The 18,797-nt window shown below is 47.0% G+C and overlaps 2 protein-coding genes across 2 annotated transcripts in view; one reads left to right on the top strand and one right to left on the bottom strand.

Moving 5' to 3' along the window:
* The window catches only part of ITGAE (integrin subunit alpha E), a 55,639-nt gene that overhangs the window by 3,581 nt on the left and 33,261 nt on the right, over positions 1 to 18,797 (bottom strand). The window contains exons 20-29 of the mRNA XM_081028105.1: positions 15,870 to 15,943; positions 12,497 to 12,629; positions 10,958 to 11,056; positions 10,363 to 10,442; positions 9,589 to 9,666; positions 9,005 to 9,068; positions 8,815 to 8,922; positions 5,372 to 5,428; positions 4,966 to 5,061; positions 3,770 to 3,865 (exon numbers count right to left, since the gene is read on the bottom strand). Coding sequence (XP_080884231.1) covers positions 3,770 to 3,865; positions 4,966 to 5,061; positions 5,372 to 5,428; positions 8,815 to 8,922; positions 9,005 to 9,068; positions 9,589 to 9,666; positions 10,363 to 10,442; positions 10,958 to 11,056; positions 12,497 to 12,629; positions 15,870 to 15,943 — 885 coding nt within the window. The remainder of the gene's footprint in view (positions 1 to 3,769; positions 3,866 to 4,965; positions 5,062 to 5,371; positions 5,429 to 8,814; positions 8,923 to 9,004; positions 9,069 to 9,588; positions 9,667 to 10,362; positions 10,443 to 10,957; positions 11,057 to 12,496; positions 12,630 to 15,869; positions 15,944 to 18,797) is intronic.
* On the top strand, positions 5,616 to 18,016 carry HASPIN (histone H3 associated protein kinase). Its single transcript, XM_081028106.1, has 2 exons — positions 5,616 to 7,947; positions 16,824 to 18,016. Exons 1-2 carry the CDS (start codon positions 5,636 to 5,638, stop codon positions 16,831 to 16,833), a joined length of 2,322 nt encoding a protein of 773 aa, XP_080884232.1. The 5' UTR covers positions 5,616 to 5,635; the 3' UTR covers positions 16,834 to 18,016.

Genomic DNA, 18,797 nt, shown 5'->3' with positions numbered 1-18,797 from the left:
AACCCCACAACACTGAAATTTACCTCCAGGAGCTTACCCAGCTTCCCACAGTAAATCCTGGAGAAAAATCTCTTTGTGCTTCCAGCGGGGGAGGGCAAAGAAAGCATTTTGAAAGCTTGTTTGGAGGTTCTAGCAGGGGAGTGCGGCTCCTCATATACCCTTGACCGAAAACTTCTAGAGAGGAAGGTTGTTCTCTCCGAGTGCACAACTCTGGGGCGGGCGCACATGGAACAATGAGGGAGAGGACACCTGCCTCGGCAGCCAGATCAGCCAAATCAACCCTGTCACTCAGAGTGACAAATGTCACAGCCAGATTGCCCTCATATCCCAAAAGGAACCATTGTGAAATAAGCCAGAGCACTCTGTTCCTAAAGAGGCCTGCCCTCAAGGGAAACTAGTTAACCACAGCCTAACCTACTGCGGTATTATCAGAATCCAACTGACTTGGGGGAAGGGAAATACCCAACTTGAGCCCACTCTAGCTATCCTGTCCTACCTAACAGGTCTGGGGGGGAAAAAAAGAGACACATTTGTGGAGTTCACAGTCCAGAGGTACAGGCTCACTAAAAGATGACACCTACTTATGCGATGACAGAACTTCCCCTCCCCGACACCTCACATTACTCAAGGCTTATTTAAAACAGTTCCTTTTACGTGGTACATCACATCCAGCTGTCAAGAAAAAGTTACCAGTCATATCAAAAGACACAAAACACAATTTGAAGAGGTAGAGCAAGCATCAGAACCAGACATGGCAAGGATGTTGGAATTATCAGACGGGGAATTTAAAACAAGTATGATTACAATGCTAAGGACTCTACTAGATAAATTAGACAGCACGCAAGAACAAAGACAAAAAACAGATAAGCAATGCAAGTGGAGAGATGGAACTCCTCAGAAAGAACCAAAAAGAAATCCTAGAGATAAAAAAACACTGTAACAGAAACGAAGACTACCTTTGATGGGCTCATTAGTAGACTGAACATGACTGAGTAAAAATCGCTGAGCTAAATCAATAGAATCCTCAGGGAACAAAAACTGGGGGGAAAACCAGCACAATAAAATTACCTAATGACCAAAATACATTACAGAAACCATTTTGGTTTTTTAAATAGAAACAGAGCTAAGTCTGTCAGGAGATTATGACCTGCTGTTAAGGATTCTCTGACAGTTTAACAGAGGGTCCCAAAGGATTAAGGTCTCTAGGTTTTAAAGAACACTAACAAAACCAAGATTTTACATTCAGCTATGCCATTATACATCCTCAAGCCCCCAGCTCATCATCTTCAAAATGATGACCGATTTTAAATGACCTCTAAGTCCTTTCTAACTTTGTTCTGACAGCTCTTTTGGAGCTTGCATAAATCCCTGAAGTCTGATAATGCATTTTTCCCCACACAAAAGATACGACAAAGATACTGATCGGTTGTTCGCCAGACTAATGTGTATGCTGCCTCCGAGACACGATAATAAATGCAAAGTAACAGCCACATGTACAACTTGTAGAGCTCCTCCATTAGAAGCCATTCCTAGCACTGTTGTCTACAGGCTCTCTCAATTTCAGAGTCTAAGCTCTCTTCTCACTGATTGGACTCAGCCAGAAAGCTCAAGGGACATGCTGCCCAAGTGAGACCCAGATATAGCCCTACCAGTGAGGCCAGAGCATGCTCCCAGTGGGGCTAAAGGGCCATCGAAACTTCTCTGCCTGCCCAAAACACTGAGTTTCTTTCACGCAAGTGTTTAAGCACCAAGGTCAGCGACGCTTTGGAGAGAAATTCTATATGGGGTGGAAGGCCAGACACATTCATCTTTAAGACCTCTTCTAATTAAGTTATAAATGCTGGTTACTTCCTAGGGCTGGCCCTCTATGCACTATTTACATAGCTGAACCTAGTAGGAATGAGTTCTGGGCCTTGAGAATAGAAGGGAGCAAAGCAACAGAGAGGGAGGAAGAACAGGAAGAGAGCTGGTTTTTTCTTCTATGGAAGAGTGAAGGGGGGCAGTGGGGGAAGGGCTTGAGAACCTGGGTTTAGGAAAGTAATGAAAGGAAGTCCCAAGGTGACAGTGGTGTAACAGACCAGATTTGAACAGAAGAAACGCTATTTCTCAAAGTCTCTTCCCTTTTCCCTCTTCCAAACCCACAGGTTTCTTCTAAAGAGCCCCAAAGCTGCCCGGTTAGAGGTGAAGAAGCAGGACACAGGATACCATTGCTTGTAGCAAACATTGATGGTGGCCTACTCAATAGCCATTCTCTCCTTTTCGATTTTGTTCAGACATCAGGACTGCCCTAAGCTAGTCATGACAAAGCTATTCCCCTTTGCCAGTGACTGACATGAGATCAGGTTCCAATATAATATAAGGTTTGAGCTGGGAGTTTTTAGGAAAATTTTCCTCCATGAAAAGAGAAGGCACATGAAGAAATAATCCTTTTGCTATTGACCTCTTGCTTTCTATTTCGTATTCCGCCATGGGGAAATATAGCACTGGGAAGGGTGGTAACTCTGAGTTGGCCATGGGGGAAGGCACCACCAACACACAGATGTGTGCACAAGATTCCAAGGAGCCAGGCCGTCTGCCTCCCTCACTAGATAAACAACAAGTGCCTTTATGATACATTAGCAGGAGTCTTCCCTTACTTGCAACTGAAATACACTAGCAGGCACAGCTACCTATACTCACAGATTCGTTATCAGTTAGGTGCTTATTGTCAAGAACTACATAATACTTGCTTCGGGTATTGAATTTAAAGGAAGAAAAATAATCTAGGGGACATTACACCGTAGAAAAAAAAGTATCAGCAAGTTAAGAGGAAGAAGTACACACATAGATTATTTAAGAATGTGCATGTAAGAAACTGTTAACAATAACTCCCTTTGGGAAGAGGGAGTTGGGAGCGTGGGAAAGGGGGAGTGAAGGAACCATAATTTTTCATTTGGTATCTTTCTGGAAGGCTTGGATTTCTTGCCCTTACTTCTCTTTTTCAAAAATCTGGGCAGTGGGATGATGGGGCACTTCTCTTTCTTCCATATCATTTTCTGTATTGTAAATGCTTCAAAATAAAAGGAAATGTTATTTTTGTCATGTCTAGAGAATTGCTCCTTTCTCCTACTTCTTCAGGGAGCAAAGCAGAGAACTAATACTTAGCAATGCAGTCTCACTCTCTTGACATTCCCACCAGCAATGAATGCTACCTCACTAAAGAGCTCACAGATGGATGATTTCTGAAGCCAGCGGCACAAATAGGTGAGTGTCAACAAGAACGACAACTCAGAGGAGCACACAAAGCATTTAGCCCATAGATCACAGACGTCAGTTTGACGTATGGGGATACTTCTGCAAAACAAATCCCAGAGTTCTAGGGCTTAGTCTAAGAATTGCCAAAGGGGTATACATTCCTGAGTATTGTAACTGTTTAATATTATAACCACTGACATAACACACTAGGAAGAGAGTTAATGCATACAAAAAATAATTTCTCACTTGGGAAATTTTTTTAAAAAATACCTTTTCAGATCAACGTATATGCAGCTGTCGATTCCAGCTTAGTTATTTCAGCTTAGACTTCCTCAGCTTAGGCTTCTTATTCAATAGCCTCCATCTCACAGATGGAAAAACTTGAGACAGAAGCTGACTAGCTCAAGGTCACAGGCAGTCGGTGGCAGTCAAGATCAGAGGTGATTAAGACTGAAAACAGGAACAGGGCAGCGGCAGAGTGCCTGTACAGGGGTTCTGGGGTTAGGACACTACCCAGAAAACAGCCAGGGATTACCTTAGTTCTGTGGTTCTCTGCATTCAGCCCCTCATATAGAGATTTGTTGAAAGATATTTCACCAAGGATCTGTAGTGCAGTTACATCTCTTAGTAACTATAAAGGGGCGGGGGAGGGAGGAAACAATGTGTTAGACATGGGCTTACTGTTTTTGTATGGCATTCACCATCTTTACTTTAAATGTATGCCTTCTCTAGTATTCCTTAGCAGTTAATGGCCTCAGTAACCAGAGTTACCCAAGCAAGAAACCTAGTTATTCCCCAACTTCTTTTTCCTTATCCTTTACCACATGTCACACCCTCACTCACTGCCCCAAGTCAGTTCTGGATAGGTCTTCCTTTTTTGAGCTTCTTTTGCACTTGTCCCTTTTTCTCTATCTCCATAGCTACTTCTCAATTCATATCTCATCACTGCAAGACATTAAACTAGATCATAATTCCCACTTTTGAGTGAGTGTTTAGGGGAGGCCTCTCGAAGAGGGTAATATCTGAGCTAAATATAAGAAGAAATCACACACATGAAGATTCAGGAGAAAAGCAGTGTCATGCAGAAGGAACAGCAAGTGTACAAAGGTCCTGTGGCCAGAACAATAACAGCAAGCTGGAAGAACAAAAAGGACACAACAGCAGGAGGGTAAGAAGCAGGAAAGAGGAGAGCACTAGATGAAGTTGAAGAAGAAATTCAGACCAGATCATCTAGAACCTTGCAGGCCACTGAAAAGGTATGAATTTTAGTTTAAGTGTATGCAAAAGCATACACTTGACATTTGCGTTTAAAAGATAGCTGTTGTATAAAGAATGTTTAGAGAGGACATAGCAAGAGCAGAGGCAAGAAAAGCAGCTAGAAGGTTGCTGCAATCGTCTGGGCAAAAGGTGGTAGCGTGAACTACAACAGTAGCAGTGGAGATGGAGAGAAGTGAAAGGATTTAGAATATATTTGGGAGGTGGAATGACAGAGTTTGCTGCTGGAATAGACATGCGGATGCAAGAAAGGGAGGCGTCGCAAGTAATTCCTAAAATTCCCAGTAACGACCTGGAGTAGAAAGTTACCCTAAGTGATCGGATAAGGAAGAAGTTGGGGCAGAAGGTGGATCAAGAGACATGCTTTATTTGAGATGCTATTATCATTGTTAGGGGAGACAGATGCCCGGGAGCAGCAGGATAATCAAAGCTGCAGTATTTCACAGTCTCAAGTACCTGCTTATGCTGATTCAAGGAGAGGTCTGCAGCTATGGTTACGTTTTCTTTATCCGAAGTGATGACACAGCTCACTGCATGCCACTCCTCCACAAGCTGGGAAAGAAAAGGCTGGTTAGCATAATCCCTTTTCCTACGGAGAAGCTGGAATTTTAACACGGTACACAGAACACCTTAAAATCCCAGGAGAGAGGGTGTAAGCAGTTTCAGCGCTCACCTTGGCTGCAGCGAAGCCGCAACCTTGGCAAACAGGACCCCAGTAAAGAGGCTAAGGGGGGCCTGGGGGCAGCTCTGCTCGTGCTTTCGGGGACACCTCAGAAAAGTGGCCGGTCCACTTACGTCACCTGCTTCAGGCCCTCCTCCCTCCATCCCTCCCTCCCTCCGCCTCTCCCGGCGGCGCGCTCACCTGATCGGGTTCGCTCCCACAAGCGCGCTCCCGACTCTGGACACACACGGTGTGAGCCTGAAACGAGAGCCATTGCCGGGACGCGCTGTAAAAACACCAGACCGCGCTAGGAATGCGCATGCTCCCAGCTGCCGCGAGACCCGTCAGGATGCGCACGCGCAGGGCCGGGCTCTAGGACCCGGCAGAAAGCCCCGCGGGCCGACGCGGACGCGTCGGGAGGAAGTCTCGCGGGGTTTGCGTTTGAATGTTTGGCGGCTGACGGATATGGCGGCGTCATCCCCGCGACTCAGGAATCGGCTCCTAAGAACGTATGGGGCTGCGGGCGGCTGGGGGCCGCGGCGGGGGCCGGGCCGGGCCGCCGCGCCGTGGTTCCCGCCGCCAACGCCGAAGCGCTTCTTCAGCAGCAGCAGCAGCAGCAGCAGCAACGCCAGCAGCGACGACCCCTCGCGGTCTGTCGCCTCGGACGATTCCGACGACCCCGACTTCTCCGGCAGCCCGGTGGGTCGACGGCGGAGGCGCCGTGGCGGTCAGCTCGCCAAGCACCGGCCGAGCCCCGTCGTGACCCCGAGACGCCTGCGGCTGCGGGCGCGGCCCCCGCACCAGTGCAGCACGCCCCGCAGCCCCCGCCCGCCCCCGCCCTTCCCCGGCTGCACCGCGGACCTCGCTGCGTGCGGCCCGCGCGGGGACGGCGGCGAGCTGGCCACCAGGGCCTCCCTGCTCGGCGCCGCGGCCTCTCCCAGCCCCGGCCCTGCGTCCCCGGAGCTGAGACACGGCGTCGTCGGCGGCGACCCCTCCGCCGCGCGCGAGGCAGCCTCCCGCCCCGCAGCGGCCTCTCGGGACCGCGCGCCTCGCTCCTGCTCCCGGGGGACAGCAAGCGGAGGAGGCAGCGTCGCCCGGCTGGCGCGCCGAGCCCGTGCCCGCCTCGGCTCAGCCCCCTGTGGCCTGACGGACTCGGGGGACGCGGAGGCGGAGCCTGAGTGTGGGGCCGATGGGAAGAATCGGAGCGGGGCCTGCGGCGGACGAGAACTGGCGGGGAAGCGGCTGGAGGGGCCCGGGGTCGCCAGCATCCCTAAGGAAGGGCCCACGGAGCGGGACTCCTGTGGAGCCGTCGGGGCGCAGGCGGCTGTCCACACGGAGGACGAGCGCCGTGCGGTACCCGGGGGGAGCTGCGGGCCTGCGGGACCTGGGTCCAGCCAGAGACGGGACCGTCGGGAGGCCGCGGGAACCTCGCTCCTGCGCGGCCACCAGGTTCCCACGGGCCAAAGGGTGGGACAAGATTCATTCCTCACCCGGGACCTGGCTCGTGCGCGGAATGACGGCTCTTGGCCCAAAGGCAGGGCCTCCTTCGGTTTCCACAAGAAGAAGACCGTGACTACTGTGTCAGAAGTGGGCAGCCGCTACGCCACTGCCGGCCCGCTCTCGGGGTCCCTCCTGTCGGACTATTCAGACTCTTCTGTCCTGAGCACAACAAGCAGCGCTTTGTTCCCTCGCCACTCCTCTTCCATGCATTTGCTAACCCCCGTAAGGACAATGCGTGCCACCGACAGGAGGGCATCTGATGCCGACAAGGTGTACAGGGAGTGTAACCAGGAGGGTCCCATCCCGTTTAGCGATTGCCTTTCCACAGAAAAACTGGAATGCTGTGAGAAGATTGGGGAAGGGGTGTTTGGCGAAGTGTTTCAAACAATTGCTGATCATACACCTGTAGCCCTAAAAATCATTGCTATTGAGGGACCTGATTTAGTCAACGGAGCCCATCAGAAAACTTTCGAGGAGATCCTGCCAGAGATCATCATCTCCAAAGAGCTGAGCCTCCTGTCTGATGAGGTCTGCAACCGCACAGAAGGCTTTATTGGGCTGAACTCCGTGCACTGTGTTCAAGGATCTTACCCTGCCTTGCTCCTCAGAGCCTGGGACCACTATCACGCAACCCAAGGGTGTGCAAACGACCGGCCTGACTTTTTTGAGGAAGACCAGCTCTTCATTGTGATGGAATTTGAGTTTGGAGGGATCGACTTGGAGCGAATGAGAAAGGCGTTGTCCTCCATAGCTACTGCAAAGAGCATTTTACACCAGGTCACCGCCTCCCTTGCCGTGGCGGAGGCCTCACTGCACTTTGAGCACCGAGACTTACACTGGGGGAACGTGCTCGTAAAGAAAACCAGCCTCAAGGAACTCCACTACACTCTCAACGGGAAGACAGGCACGATCCCCACCCACGGGCAGCAGGTCAGCATCATTGACTACACCCTGTCACGCGTGGAGCGGGGTGGCATCGTGGTCTTCTGCGACCTTTCCCTGGATGAGGACCTATTCACAGGTGGAGGGGACTACCAGTTTGAGATCTACAGGCTAATGAGGAAGAAGAACAACAACGCCTGGGGTGACTATCACCCTTATACTAATGTGCTCTGGCTCCATTACCTCACAGATAAGATTCTGAAAGAGATGACTTTCAAGACTAAATGTAACACGCGTGCCATGAAGCAAGTGAAGACAAACATCCTGAACTTCCACAGGACAATGCTGAACTTCAGCTCTGCCACTGACCTGCTCTGCCAACACAGTCTATTTAAGTAAGTCCAAGGTGCCCCCCCTCACCCATCCGTGCTGTTTTCAACCTCTAACCCCAGAGCAGGGTGGAATTGCCATTCTTCCCTGTGTCCAATTTGCTTTCAAACAAGCCTTTTGTTTCCAAGTGGAAACCAAAATGTTTGTGGAAATGTTTAAATAGCAAATGTTCTTAAAAAGTAAACTACACGTGAGAACAAGTGTTTACAACGTATAAGCCCTCTTTCTGTCAGCAGTGTCCATTCTGTAAGTTTCTATGTTTTCATTTTTGAGCCTTGACACTTTATGTAACCTGAACAAAAATAAATAAATAAATAAAATAAAAATAAAAAAATTCAGGCAAGCCCAAGGCCTCAGCTGTCATGCTGCTCAGAGCCTGTTGCTGCAGGTGTCATAGGCTGGCTTGGGAGCCATCCTACAGATGAGAGGTCAATGGAACAGAGAGGCTGTAGCAAAGCAGAGACCAAGACAGACAGACAGACTGGCGTGAGAGCGGAAAGGAAGGTGGTAGACAATTATAGGGAGACATGCAAGAAATGCCACATATTTATCAAGCTCGTTTTCCAATCACAACGAAGCAGAATTTATCAGTTTTCAACCAGCAAATAAATGTCTCCATGGCTACTGAAAAGGTTTGGATTTTTGCTTATTTTTTTTGTCAAGGGGAGGAAACCTGAAATGTTGCTTTAAGGGCTGAGTGGTTGATATTCCTTCTGTACATGACTTTGGTAATTTACTTCTAATGTGTTCCCAGGGTAACTAACCTTGTTTTTACTCCTTTTCTAGAACTCTAGTTTTGATACCTTTGAGAATCCATAGTCACTCTGGAAAGAGATGTCATTGTGATAGAGTAAAGGACCGCCTCTAAGTACCTGTGTCTTTGTCAGGTTCTTCACTCTTATAAGCTGGAAACCTTGTAATTTGATTGGAACACAGATTTGCAGCTGGAATTCGGCTCCAAAGAGATTTTCCCCATGTATCTGCAAAATAAAATCAGAGTAGAAAGTCAAAGGTGGTGCTTTGCCACCTGCAGCTTTGCAGGGATGAGAACTAAGCACTTACATCGAAGAGGAATTCTCTGTGTTCAGAAAGCTCCTGGCTTGTCTTCATGTACATCACTGATGGTCTGCAATTGAAAGGGCATGTGTTAGGCGTCAAGGCCCCTTCTTATTTTAAATGAACCTGAAAGCTGCCAGGTGGAAACACTAGGACAGAGGGCAGGCAGATTCTCAAGAGGAATCAAAGCAAATATCAAAGTGTAAAGTGATGGTATGGCAGTTGGGATCAGGTAGAATATTTGAATTCTGTATATTTGGGCTGGTTCTGTGCCTAATTATCATCTTCAGAGTGGCCTTCCTTTTCACCTTCCTTCCTTCCCAATCCCATAGCCCCTCTCTTCTTCCCTCCTTAGCATCATGACGGTACCCTTTTGTAGCAAGACCAGTAGGCACTGCTCCTCCTTTGATTACTCCATGGGGTTTCTGGGATCCAACTGTTAGTGCCCTAGAAATCAATGGGAGCCTGGGTCCAAAGCAGCCTCCTCTCAAAGGAAGGCAATGCTCACATCCTGTCTGACCGCCAGTTCCATGCACGAGAGAGAATGCCAGAAGCTGTCCCGCAGGCGTTGGCCCCTTGGAAGTACTTACTTGGGAAGAACTGCAATGAAGGCATGTCTGAATTGAAGACTGTGGGTCTCTCTGACCGAAGACCTCCTTTCGTTGGAACTAGGAAATAAGGAGTGTCAGTTCACAGCACACCTGCTTTGCACATATGGCTGCTTCTACAGCTTGGCACCCCAGGGTCATCAGTGGCTAGATAAGAAAAGACTCCTGGAGATAAGCAGAGTGCAGAAGACTTGCTAGAAGACCATACTTGGAGAAACTGATTTAAAAAGGGTTTCTCAACCTCAACAGCTTTGACAGATTGGGCCAGATAATTCTTTGTGAGACGTTGTCCTGTATGTTGTAGGACATTTAACAGCATGCCTGGCCTCTACCTACCAGATGCCAGGAGCACCCCCCACGTCATAGCAGTCAAATATGTCTTCAGGTATTGTCGCTGTGGGACAGAATCAGCCCGTTTGAGAAACTGTTCCCCACACCATACTCCACCCTAACCCCAAACATACAGGTTTTGCAGACGAAGGTTTCTCCAAAGTTAAATGAACCAGAATCAGAACCCCAGTCTAATTCGAACTCCAGGCTCATTTTACCAAGCTATATACCATAATTTTGCTTTGTGTATCAATAGATTTAAATATCTTTGATAACAAGAAGGGAAAGCCAGGTTGCTGTAGGGACAGGTGCCTTCTCTGGGCTCAATGAGATTCTCTCCCTGGGCACAGTTCTGACGCATGCACGTAGGAGGAGATTCCTCCCAGGGCCATAGCCCGGGCCTGCTGCGACACAGGCACTACTTACTTTATGAGCATCACAGCCATGTCGCCTGTCCTGTTTGGAAAGGCACTCTCCTCTAGCTGCCAAACTATTGAAAAGTTTGCCTATTTGAAAAACAAGGGGGGAAAAATAGGTCACTGATTCTTGTCTACACCACTCGCAATCCCTACTGTTTCCTACTAACTAAACAGACCTGGGAAACGTAATTCATATGCCTCACATTTTTGTATCCCAGCATGGTTCCACATCCTGTTATTCCATGTAAGCTTCTTACTCCCTTTTTACAATGGAGGACACCATTTCAGAGATTTCCCACAGCACAGCTCACCAGCGGCACGGCAGGGACTCACCTCAGGACTAATAACTGGGTCTCACGCTCCTTCCATACTGCCCCCAATGTCTCTGCTGTACTGCCGTTAGCCAACAGTGTGTCTGTGGCTGTCTCCCCCACTCCCTGCTTTCAGAGCAAACTTTGCAATTCTAAGCACTGCTATGGATCGACTGACTGTACAGTAAATGGAAGCGTGGAGACCGCAACTGAGAGATTCCAGGGAGACCGGGAAGGAGAAGACACCAACTGAGCATCGTGAGAAGAGTCAGCCAATCAAAACAGACTCACGGATGACCTCTTGAATATGGGGTGACCAATCTTGCAGCTCATGACCAGGACAGAAGCAGCTGGCTTAGGGTCATCACACTGAATGTTTGGAGAAGGAGGCTGTGAATACAGAAAAAGACCTTAAAAGGCACAAAAGGAGTAGTTTCCTCACACCAGTTCAGCAACCTCTGCCAATTTTTCCACATGCCACACACCCTGCCAGGACCTGGCATCACACATACATCAGCCTTAGTCCCTGTCTTCCCCACAAGCTGGGCAGGAGGGCTCAGTAGTAGAGGGTTGAGGAATTCAAGTACAAAGCCTAAGGAGTGGTTCCATGAGAGAGGCACAGAGAAAAGCAGTACAGAAAGATGAATTCCAACTTGGAGGAACTGGAAAGTCTTCATGGGGAAGGAGACATTTGAACTGGGCCTCGGACCAGTGCACATTTAACATACGGAGATGGGCCAGAAGGCCCGCATGAGTCTCCAGCACCACCATGCAGCCTTTTCAGTCATGGCTCCACATGTGGACCACTGAATACAGCAAGTGATTTGAGCGGTTACTGCTTTCTTAATTCCCTCAAGGAGGGTGCATCACTAGTTCCATTCTAGATGCTAGGAGATCATTTTATTCTTTTCATCTAATAGGTGCTGTCTTAGCCCAAAGACCTAGTGTAAGCTGACCAGGGACAAACCAGTAGTTTGACAAAGTGAGGTTTATTCACTCATGACAGTGAGGAAGACTGCATTGTGGTGTGTCTTACCAAACAAAGGAAAAGATGGTTATGAAAGGATTCTGGGAAAGACTGTCCTTCCAGGTGAAATGTAAATGAAGCAGTGTTTTGATAGGCTCAAAACAAAGCAGGGCTGTGTGTGGAAGGGTCATTCAGCATCCGGTCAAACTCCAAAGTTTGACCAAGGGACCCATTTCCTTGGCAACTTAAGATGTGATAAGTTTTGTCTGGGAATGATTTATGTGAAGCTTTGTGCCTCAGGTGAAAACAGACTGCTTCCCTTTGTCAGAGTGACTTAGATTCTCCAGGCAAGAGTCAGATGGCTTCAGAATTACAGCTTATAACTTCAAACAGCAAAGTGTCTGATTGCCTATGATTTTAGAGAACACAATTTTTCGGTGTTAATGATACTTTACAGCTGCAGGGTGTCCTTGGGGAAAATACTGTCTTCCCGTGTCTTGCAGCTGGCTTTGTATCTGTGATCCCAGGCTGATGAATGGCAGGGCTGCCTTTTACTTTCCTAGTCCAAGCTAATTTATGAGAGATTATTTCTCTCTTAGAAACTGGGTTAAGAAAGGCTGCAGGCAGGGAGGAGTGATTGTGCAGCAAAACACGACCGCTGAAGGTTTATGAGGCAGAGAATGGCATGGCTGGATCTATAGCATATAGTTGAATTGGAGAGAATTCATCTAGTTAATAATCATTTATTAGATGGACTAGGAAGAGGCTGGAGGCAGAGTTAGGAGGTTGCCATAAAAAAAGGGAATGTATGCAGGGATGAAAAGCCATGAGTGGCATGTTTCCAAAACTGCTGTCATAATTACCTTTTGTATCCTCTTAAAGTGCAGGTTTCTGGGGTAATTCAAAACCATGCTTGTCATGTAGGAATCTTCCCCAGAGTTACTTAGCCTAATGTTCATGGTCAATTCCTTTGTAACACCCACCACCAATTCCTTCCTGCACAGGGTAAGCAAACAGATAAGTGTCACCAGTTTATTTATTCTGTAACAACCTGGGTGCAATGCCAACAGCACATTCTTAACTAACTTCTTGATAAAATGCCTAAAGGATACATTAGCCTAGATTTTCTTTCCTTCAACATAAGCAACCACCTATCTGGAGTGCAATACCCACCTCAGCAGTTGCTGTGTGAGACCCTAATAACGGCTACCATTTAGTGCTTACCCTGTACCAGGGACAGCACTAAATTTTCACATGCTCAATTTATCCTCATAATAACCCTATAAAATAGGACAGTGATTCTCCATTGAATAGAGAAGGAAACAAGCCAAGAGAGACTAACTCATTTGCCTGAAGTCTAACATCCTCAAAAAGTAATTGGGAGAATTGGACATAAATCCTCTTTCTACCACCCATTCCCTGTGACCCTAGGCAAGGCACCTCATTACACACATCCATCCATGCCACGTGTATTTATGGAGTCCTTTCTCTGCTCCAGATACCCTGCTTAACACTGGGGAAACAGCAGTGCACGAGACAGACACTACCCCGGCCCTTTTCTTGGCCTCACCTTTCCCACCCACGAAATCATTCAGTCCCTTCCAAATTAAAGGCTGTGGTTTAAAAAATGGGTCTGTTCAGCCTGAAGAGAGACTGCGGATTTGTGAGAGCTTCCTTCAGTCCACTGAGGTGCTGTGGGGCCCCAGAGCTCAGAAGCACTACCTGTAGTTGAGATCTACAGGAAAACGTTAACAGTACAAAGAGAACTTTCTAACCACCTGAAATGTTTAAAGATGGCATGTGTCGCTCTGGGAAGTGAGGTGACACGTGTTTTGTTGTTGTGTTGTTTTTGTTTTCATCACAGCTGAGAAGAGCATAGATTGATTGGAGGGAGAGAGGGGGCAGAGACAAAGCCCGCTGTGGAGATCCATCTGAGAGATGACACATGTCGGAAATAAGACAGCAGTGGTGGGGATGGAGAGAAGGGACAGAAACCAGAAATGGTATGGCCATGCTTGCAAGCAGAGCCAAAAAGAGAAAGGACTCAAAGATGCATCCCAAGCTTACAGCCTGGATGACAGAGGTGCTATTCAGGAGGGAGAGCACAGGAGGAAGACCAGAAAGTGGAAGTTGGCCAGAAGACCTCAGTCTGGGACGTGATCAGAGGTGCCTGTAGGATAAAAAAGGCAGAAATGTTGAAATGTCAGTTGGCTATACTGTCAGGAGAGATCTGCGAGTCAGGAGAGATCTGCGAGTCGTCCCAGTATTTCACAGGAGTTCTTAACCCGAGGGCCAGGGTCAGTTTCAGGACCCCGAATGCAAACACTGATGTATGCACATGGGACCTTCTAGGGAGAAGGGTCTGTAGTTTTCCTTCGATTCTTGAGATCTGTGTTCACAAAAAGGTCAGAAACCACTGAGACATTTGGATGCTAACGATCAGGCTCAATACTTTTGAAAACAGAAGCGACTGCTTGCTGTACCCACGAGGGGGCGATGGAGGGCCAGCTGCGTGTGCGGTCCGCGTTCAGCCCGTTCTCAAGGAGTTGGCGGAGAGGGTGGTTCTTGGCTTTATGTAATTCCCTGTGGGAAACAGCTGTGCCTGCTTGTTAGGCTGGATTCCAAAGCACTTGAAAGTCTTAAATTGGACCTTAGTGCTTGAGATGGGCAGTGCTAAGCCACCGACATCTTCACACGTCCTGCAAATGTCTATGAAGGAGCTTACCGGTACTCTGGGAGCGGCGTTCTTCCCACACCAACTCCAGCCGACTGCCGGTAGCCCTGTTACCACGGCACTCGCAGCCAAGGGGAGCGTTTCTAGACCACCATACACCCCAGACCAAACTCATGCTCTCTTCCTCCCTACCCTGCCTTCCAAAACCATTCTTCCAAAGGCTTCCTCAATTCAGTTCTCAGCATCACTATCGTTCTGGAATTCCGTGTTGTCCAATAGAACTTTTGCAGTAATGGAAATGGTCTGTATCTGTGCTGTTCGATATCATTAGCCATATGTGTGTATTGAGCACTTGAAATGTCCACAGTACAACTAAAGAACTAAAATTTTAATTTTCTGTACTTTTAGGTAACTAAAATGGAAACAGCCAAATGAACGAGCGGCTGCTGTATCGGACAGCCCAGTTCTAGATGCTCAGGCTGAAACCTTGAAAGACTTCTTTGACCCCTCCTTCTCGCACTCCCCACATCTAGCCTGTCATCAAATCCTATGGGCTCTGACTTCAAAATATAACCAAGCACCTTCACTGCTACCTCTCTGGCCCAACTCGCCATCACTTGTCACCTGCGTTATAACCACTCTACTATCTCCTTGCTCTCCCCTCTGCTCCCACAGTCTAAGCAAGAATGACCCTGTGAAAAGGCAAAATCATGTCATCCCCCTGGCTTCCCGGCTCACAGTCAAAGCGCTTATGGAGGGCCCGGGCAGCCCCTTATAACCCCCCCCCACCCCCCGCCCCACATCACCTGTCCCTCCCTCATTCTGCTGCAGCTACACTGGTGTCCTGCCGTCCAGGCACCTCCCATCTCAGGGCATTTGCAGGTGTTCTTCAGACACCCACACGGTTCATTCCTTGACCTCCCGCATGTACCAAGCTGTCCCTTTCTCAGGGAGCCCTTTCCAGGCCTCTCTGTTTAAAACGGCAGCCCCACCTGCACCCAGCACTCCCTCCAACCGTCCCTGCCTTATCTTCCTTTGTGGTGTATCTCATCAACATGAAATTGACTTATTTATTATCTTCTGCCCCGAAAAGCATCAGGAGGGCAGGCTTTTTGTCCGTGTTGCTCACTGACGCACTCAGCACCTCGAGTGCTTGGCACAGAGCAGATGCTCCTTAAATAGTTCAGGAATGAAGGGACTTGGTTCCGAGGTGAAGCAGGGAAGAAGTCACCTCGGACTGATGTGGTCGTAGAAGCGAGAGACACTGGGTTAGGAAAATAGCATTGCCTCGGACCTCAAGAGACCTGGGTTCAAGGCCACCCGATGAACCCACACGGCCTCTCAAATGCTGTGTCTGTTCCCTAATCCATAAAATGGGAAAACAGATCTGTCTCGCCTCCCTTATAGTATGGGGTGCTGAGGAAGCAATGGGATAATAAATGCAGAAGCCCTTTGCTGCCGTGACGGGAGGGGGTAGGAGTGACCCATCCCGAGGCGGGGTTTGCCCAGGTAAGCCTTCAGGAGGAAGTTAGTTGCAGAAACCGATGATTGGACCAACTTACTGAGAGATGGTGGTGGCCATCTGTAACTCCGCAACACAAAACAGCTTATTCTTGCAGTCCTTCTCGTAGGGTAGCTGTAACCAGACAGAGAGGGGAGGCTCAGCCCAGGGACCCCCATCATCCCAGCAGCCTGGCCTCATGGTCTTCTCCTTAGGACACGCCTCTCCCTCCTGACTCTGAGAAGTGCAGTTACAGGGGGGTGAAGGCTGACAGGCTGGGGTTGTGTCCCCATGGCCAAGGGAGCTGTGACTGCAACATTGCCTGCTCTGTCAGGGCTAAGGGGCGACGGTACAGGGGACAGTCAGGTAGGGGTGTGCTTGGTCCTACAACACAGGGATACTGTAAGTCAGGCCTCTGGCCAAAGTCAAAATTGGGGTGACCTTTGTGGAATTGTGGAAGTGCCTGTCACTAACATATCACGCAAATTAAGCAGCAATACTCCCAACGCACTACTTTGAACCCTTTGGGGAGAAAAACTTATGTGAAGAAAAGCTTCCTTAGTCCTTTCGAGTAGAGGCAGGAACGGTAGGGGCACCAGTGGAGGTGCCTAACTAAATATAGTCCAGATCCAGTCCTGCAAGGTCCTCCATCCCCATGGCTAGTTTTCCATAGCTTAAATAGTCCCCTTGCCATCTTGCCTACACTAAAACAAATTCAGAAAGTCGCACTGGGTCCAAAAAGACCCAGTCAAGGTTGAAAAACCTTAGTTCAGGTTGAAAAATCAAAATATTTAAAGAACCTGGGTTTATTTATTTTTATTTTTTTTATCTTTTGACTTCTTTTTTTTTTTTTTTTTTTTTTAGTTTTTTTTTAGTTTTATTTTATTTTATTTTATTTTATTTTATTTTTACATCCCTCACACCGTGAACCTCCCTCCCCCCATCCTGGGTTTATTTTTTTATGATGAAGGAAAGCATAGCCGTAACCGGGAAATCTCTGCATTTGTCTCCCCAGCAGCCAGTGACCGACCACCTCAGCAGCTGTATGCACTGACTGTTAACCATGGCCTGGAGCTGGAATGGGGGAACCCAGAGCTGGAAAGGAAGACTTCCTGGAGAAGGGAGATGCAGTTGGCAGAAGCCAGAGCTTGGCGCTCTGAGTGGGTCAACATTTTGGGGCAGGTTTTTTTTCCGTTTTGTTTTCAGTGTAGCCAAGTAAACTGTTCTTTTTCACTCACTCCCAGTGAGAGAGCAGGGTTAAACTAGCGTAAGCTCCCAGCAAGAACTCATTCTCTGGAAACATCTATGTGCTTAAATTAACACCAAATCACTTCTCACCCACTTTACCTGTGCAACAAAAAAATCTTCATCAAACTATCAAAGTAATGATTAAGGTAAGAGTCATGAATAGATGTTTAAAAAGATACATAATCTCAAGGCATCTTCCCATAAAAGATACTTATTAATTACAAAGGGAAATAGCACCAGTAATGGGATAATGCAACATGATATGCTTCCTAATAGGATGCATTTAGGACACTTCACTTCTATGATATTCCTTCCAAAAAATGCATAACTTGAATCTAATCATGAGGAAACGTCAGACAAATTCAAGGATAGGAACATTCTGCAGAATAACTGCCCTGTACCTTTCGAAAATTAAGGTGATTAAACAAACTGAGAAACTGTCCAGATTAAAGGAGACGAAAGATAAATGATGATGAAATGTACTAAATGATCCTAAACCGTAAAATTTTTTCTCTTTTGCTATAAAGGACATTAATAGAATAACTGATAAAATTTAAATAAAGTTTGCAGGTTAGATAATAGTATTTTATCATTGTTCATTTCCTGATTTTGATCATTGTATTATGATTCTGTAAGAGAATGTCCTTGTTTTTTTTGAAATATATGCTGAAGTTATGGGGGGTAAAGACGCATCATATCTACAACTTACTCTCAAGTTGTTCAGAAATATACATGTGTGTGTATATGTGTGTAATATATATGTATATATGTATATGTACTGTCTACATTATGAGAAGGATAAAGTAATGTGAATGATAAAGCAGGTGATAAAATGTGAAAATGATAATATTTGGGGAATATAGATAAATGTATGGACTATTATAACTTTTGGACTATTATAACTTTTTGGACTATTACAACTTTTTAGTAAGCAAAATATTTCAAAATAAAGTTTTTTTTAAAAACAGAATAGAGATAGTGATAATCTGTTTGTTGACAAATTTTATTACATTAGTGCTCCCAATCTTTTCTGAATCATCTAACTTGCTGTCAGTACCAAATTTGAGAAAATTCTAAATATATTATTATAAATTTAAAATAAGGTCTCTTGTCTAAAAAATTAAAATGCCAATCTTTGTTCATAAGGAACCTGATTCTCTTTCTTCCTGGGCAGGTGAGCAGTGCAAACCATCACCCTGATTATGTCACTTCTTATTTCTATTCACTATTTGTGACTGATACATTGGGCATTGACCAAAACTGGAGCTAGAGGCTTATGTAACTTAATCCATGTAGAGTATTTTGGTAAAAATCTTGGACAGTTGGGAGTATTCAATGATTACCTGGAAATATACTTAGGTTATCTGAAGCTTTTCAGTGCCAGCATGAACTACTTTTGGCTTTTAGTTTTATTTTTGGCGACTGATTCATTCCAGCTGGTTGTAATGATTCCTCTTTAATGCTCATGTTGTCACTTCGTTGATTCTGCTGATTTTTCTATACCCCCTAAGACTCTACATGAAGACTAACAGAATATCCCCCAGGGGCTCGGGCTCGGGTGGGAACGTAATCACCTTAGCGATCATAGAATCAGGAAATTTGACTGTTTTCTCTTAGTTGTGAAAAAGTTTCTTGTGACCTTTCTCGCCTAGGAGGGTGCAAGTTTGGGGGCCAGACGTTCAGCCTGAAGGTCCTGGGCAGGACCTGAGTAGACAGGTGTGCAAAGAGCATCCTGTCTGCC

The sequence above is a fragment of the Rhinolophus hipposideros genome, assembly GCF_964194185.1.
Source record: "Rhinolophus hipposideros genome assembly, chromosome: 20".
In the NCBI taxonomy this organism is placed as follows: Eukaryota; Metazoa; Chordata; class Mammalia; order Chiroptera; family Rhinolophidae; genus Rhinolophus; species Rhinolophus hipposideros.
This window is presented reverse-complemented; position numbering and strand designations above follow the sequence as displayed.

Excerpts from the sequence above, each read along its gene's own strand:
- HASPIN (XM_081028106.1), top strand. The coding sequence starts at position 5,636 with ATGGCGGCGTCATCCCCGCGACTCAGGAATCGGCTCCTAAGAACGTAT.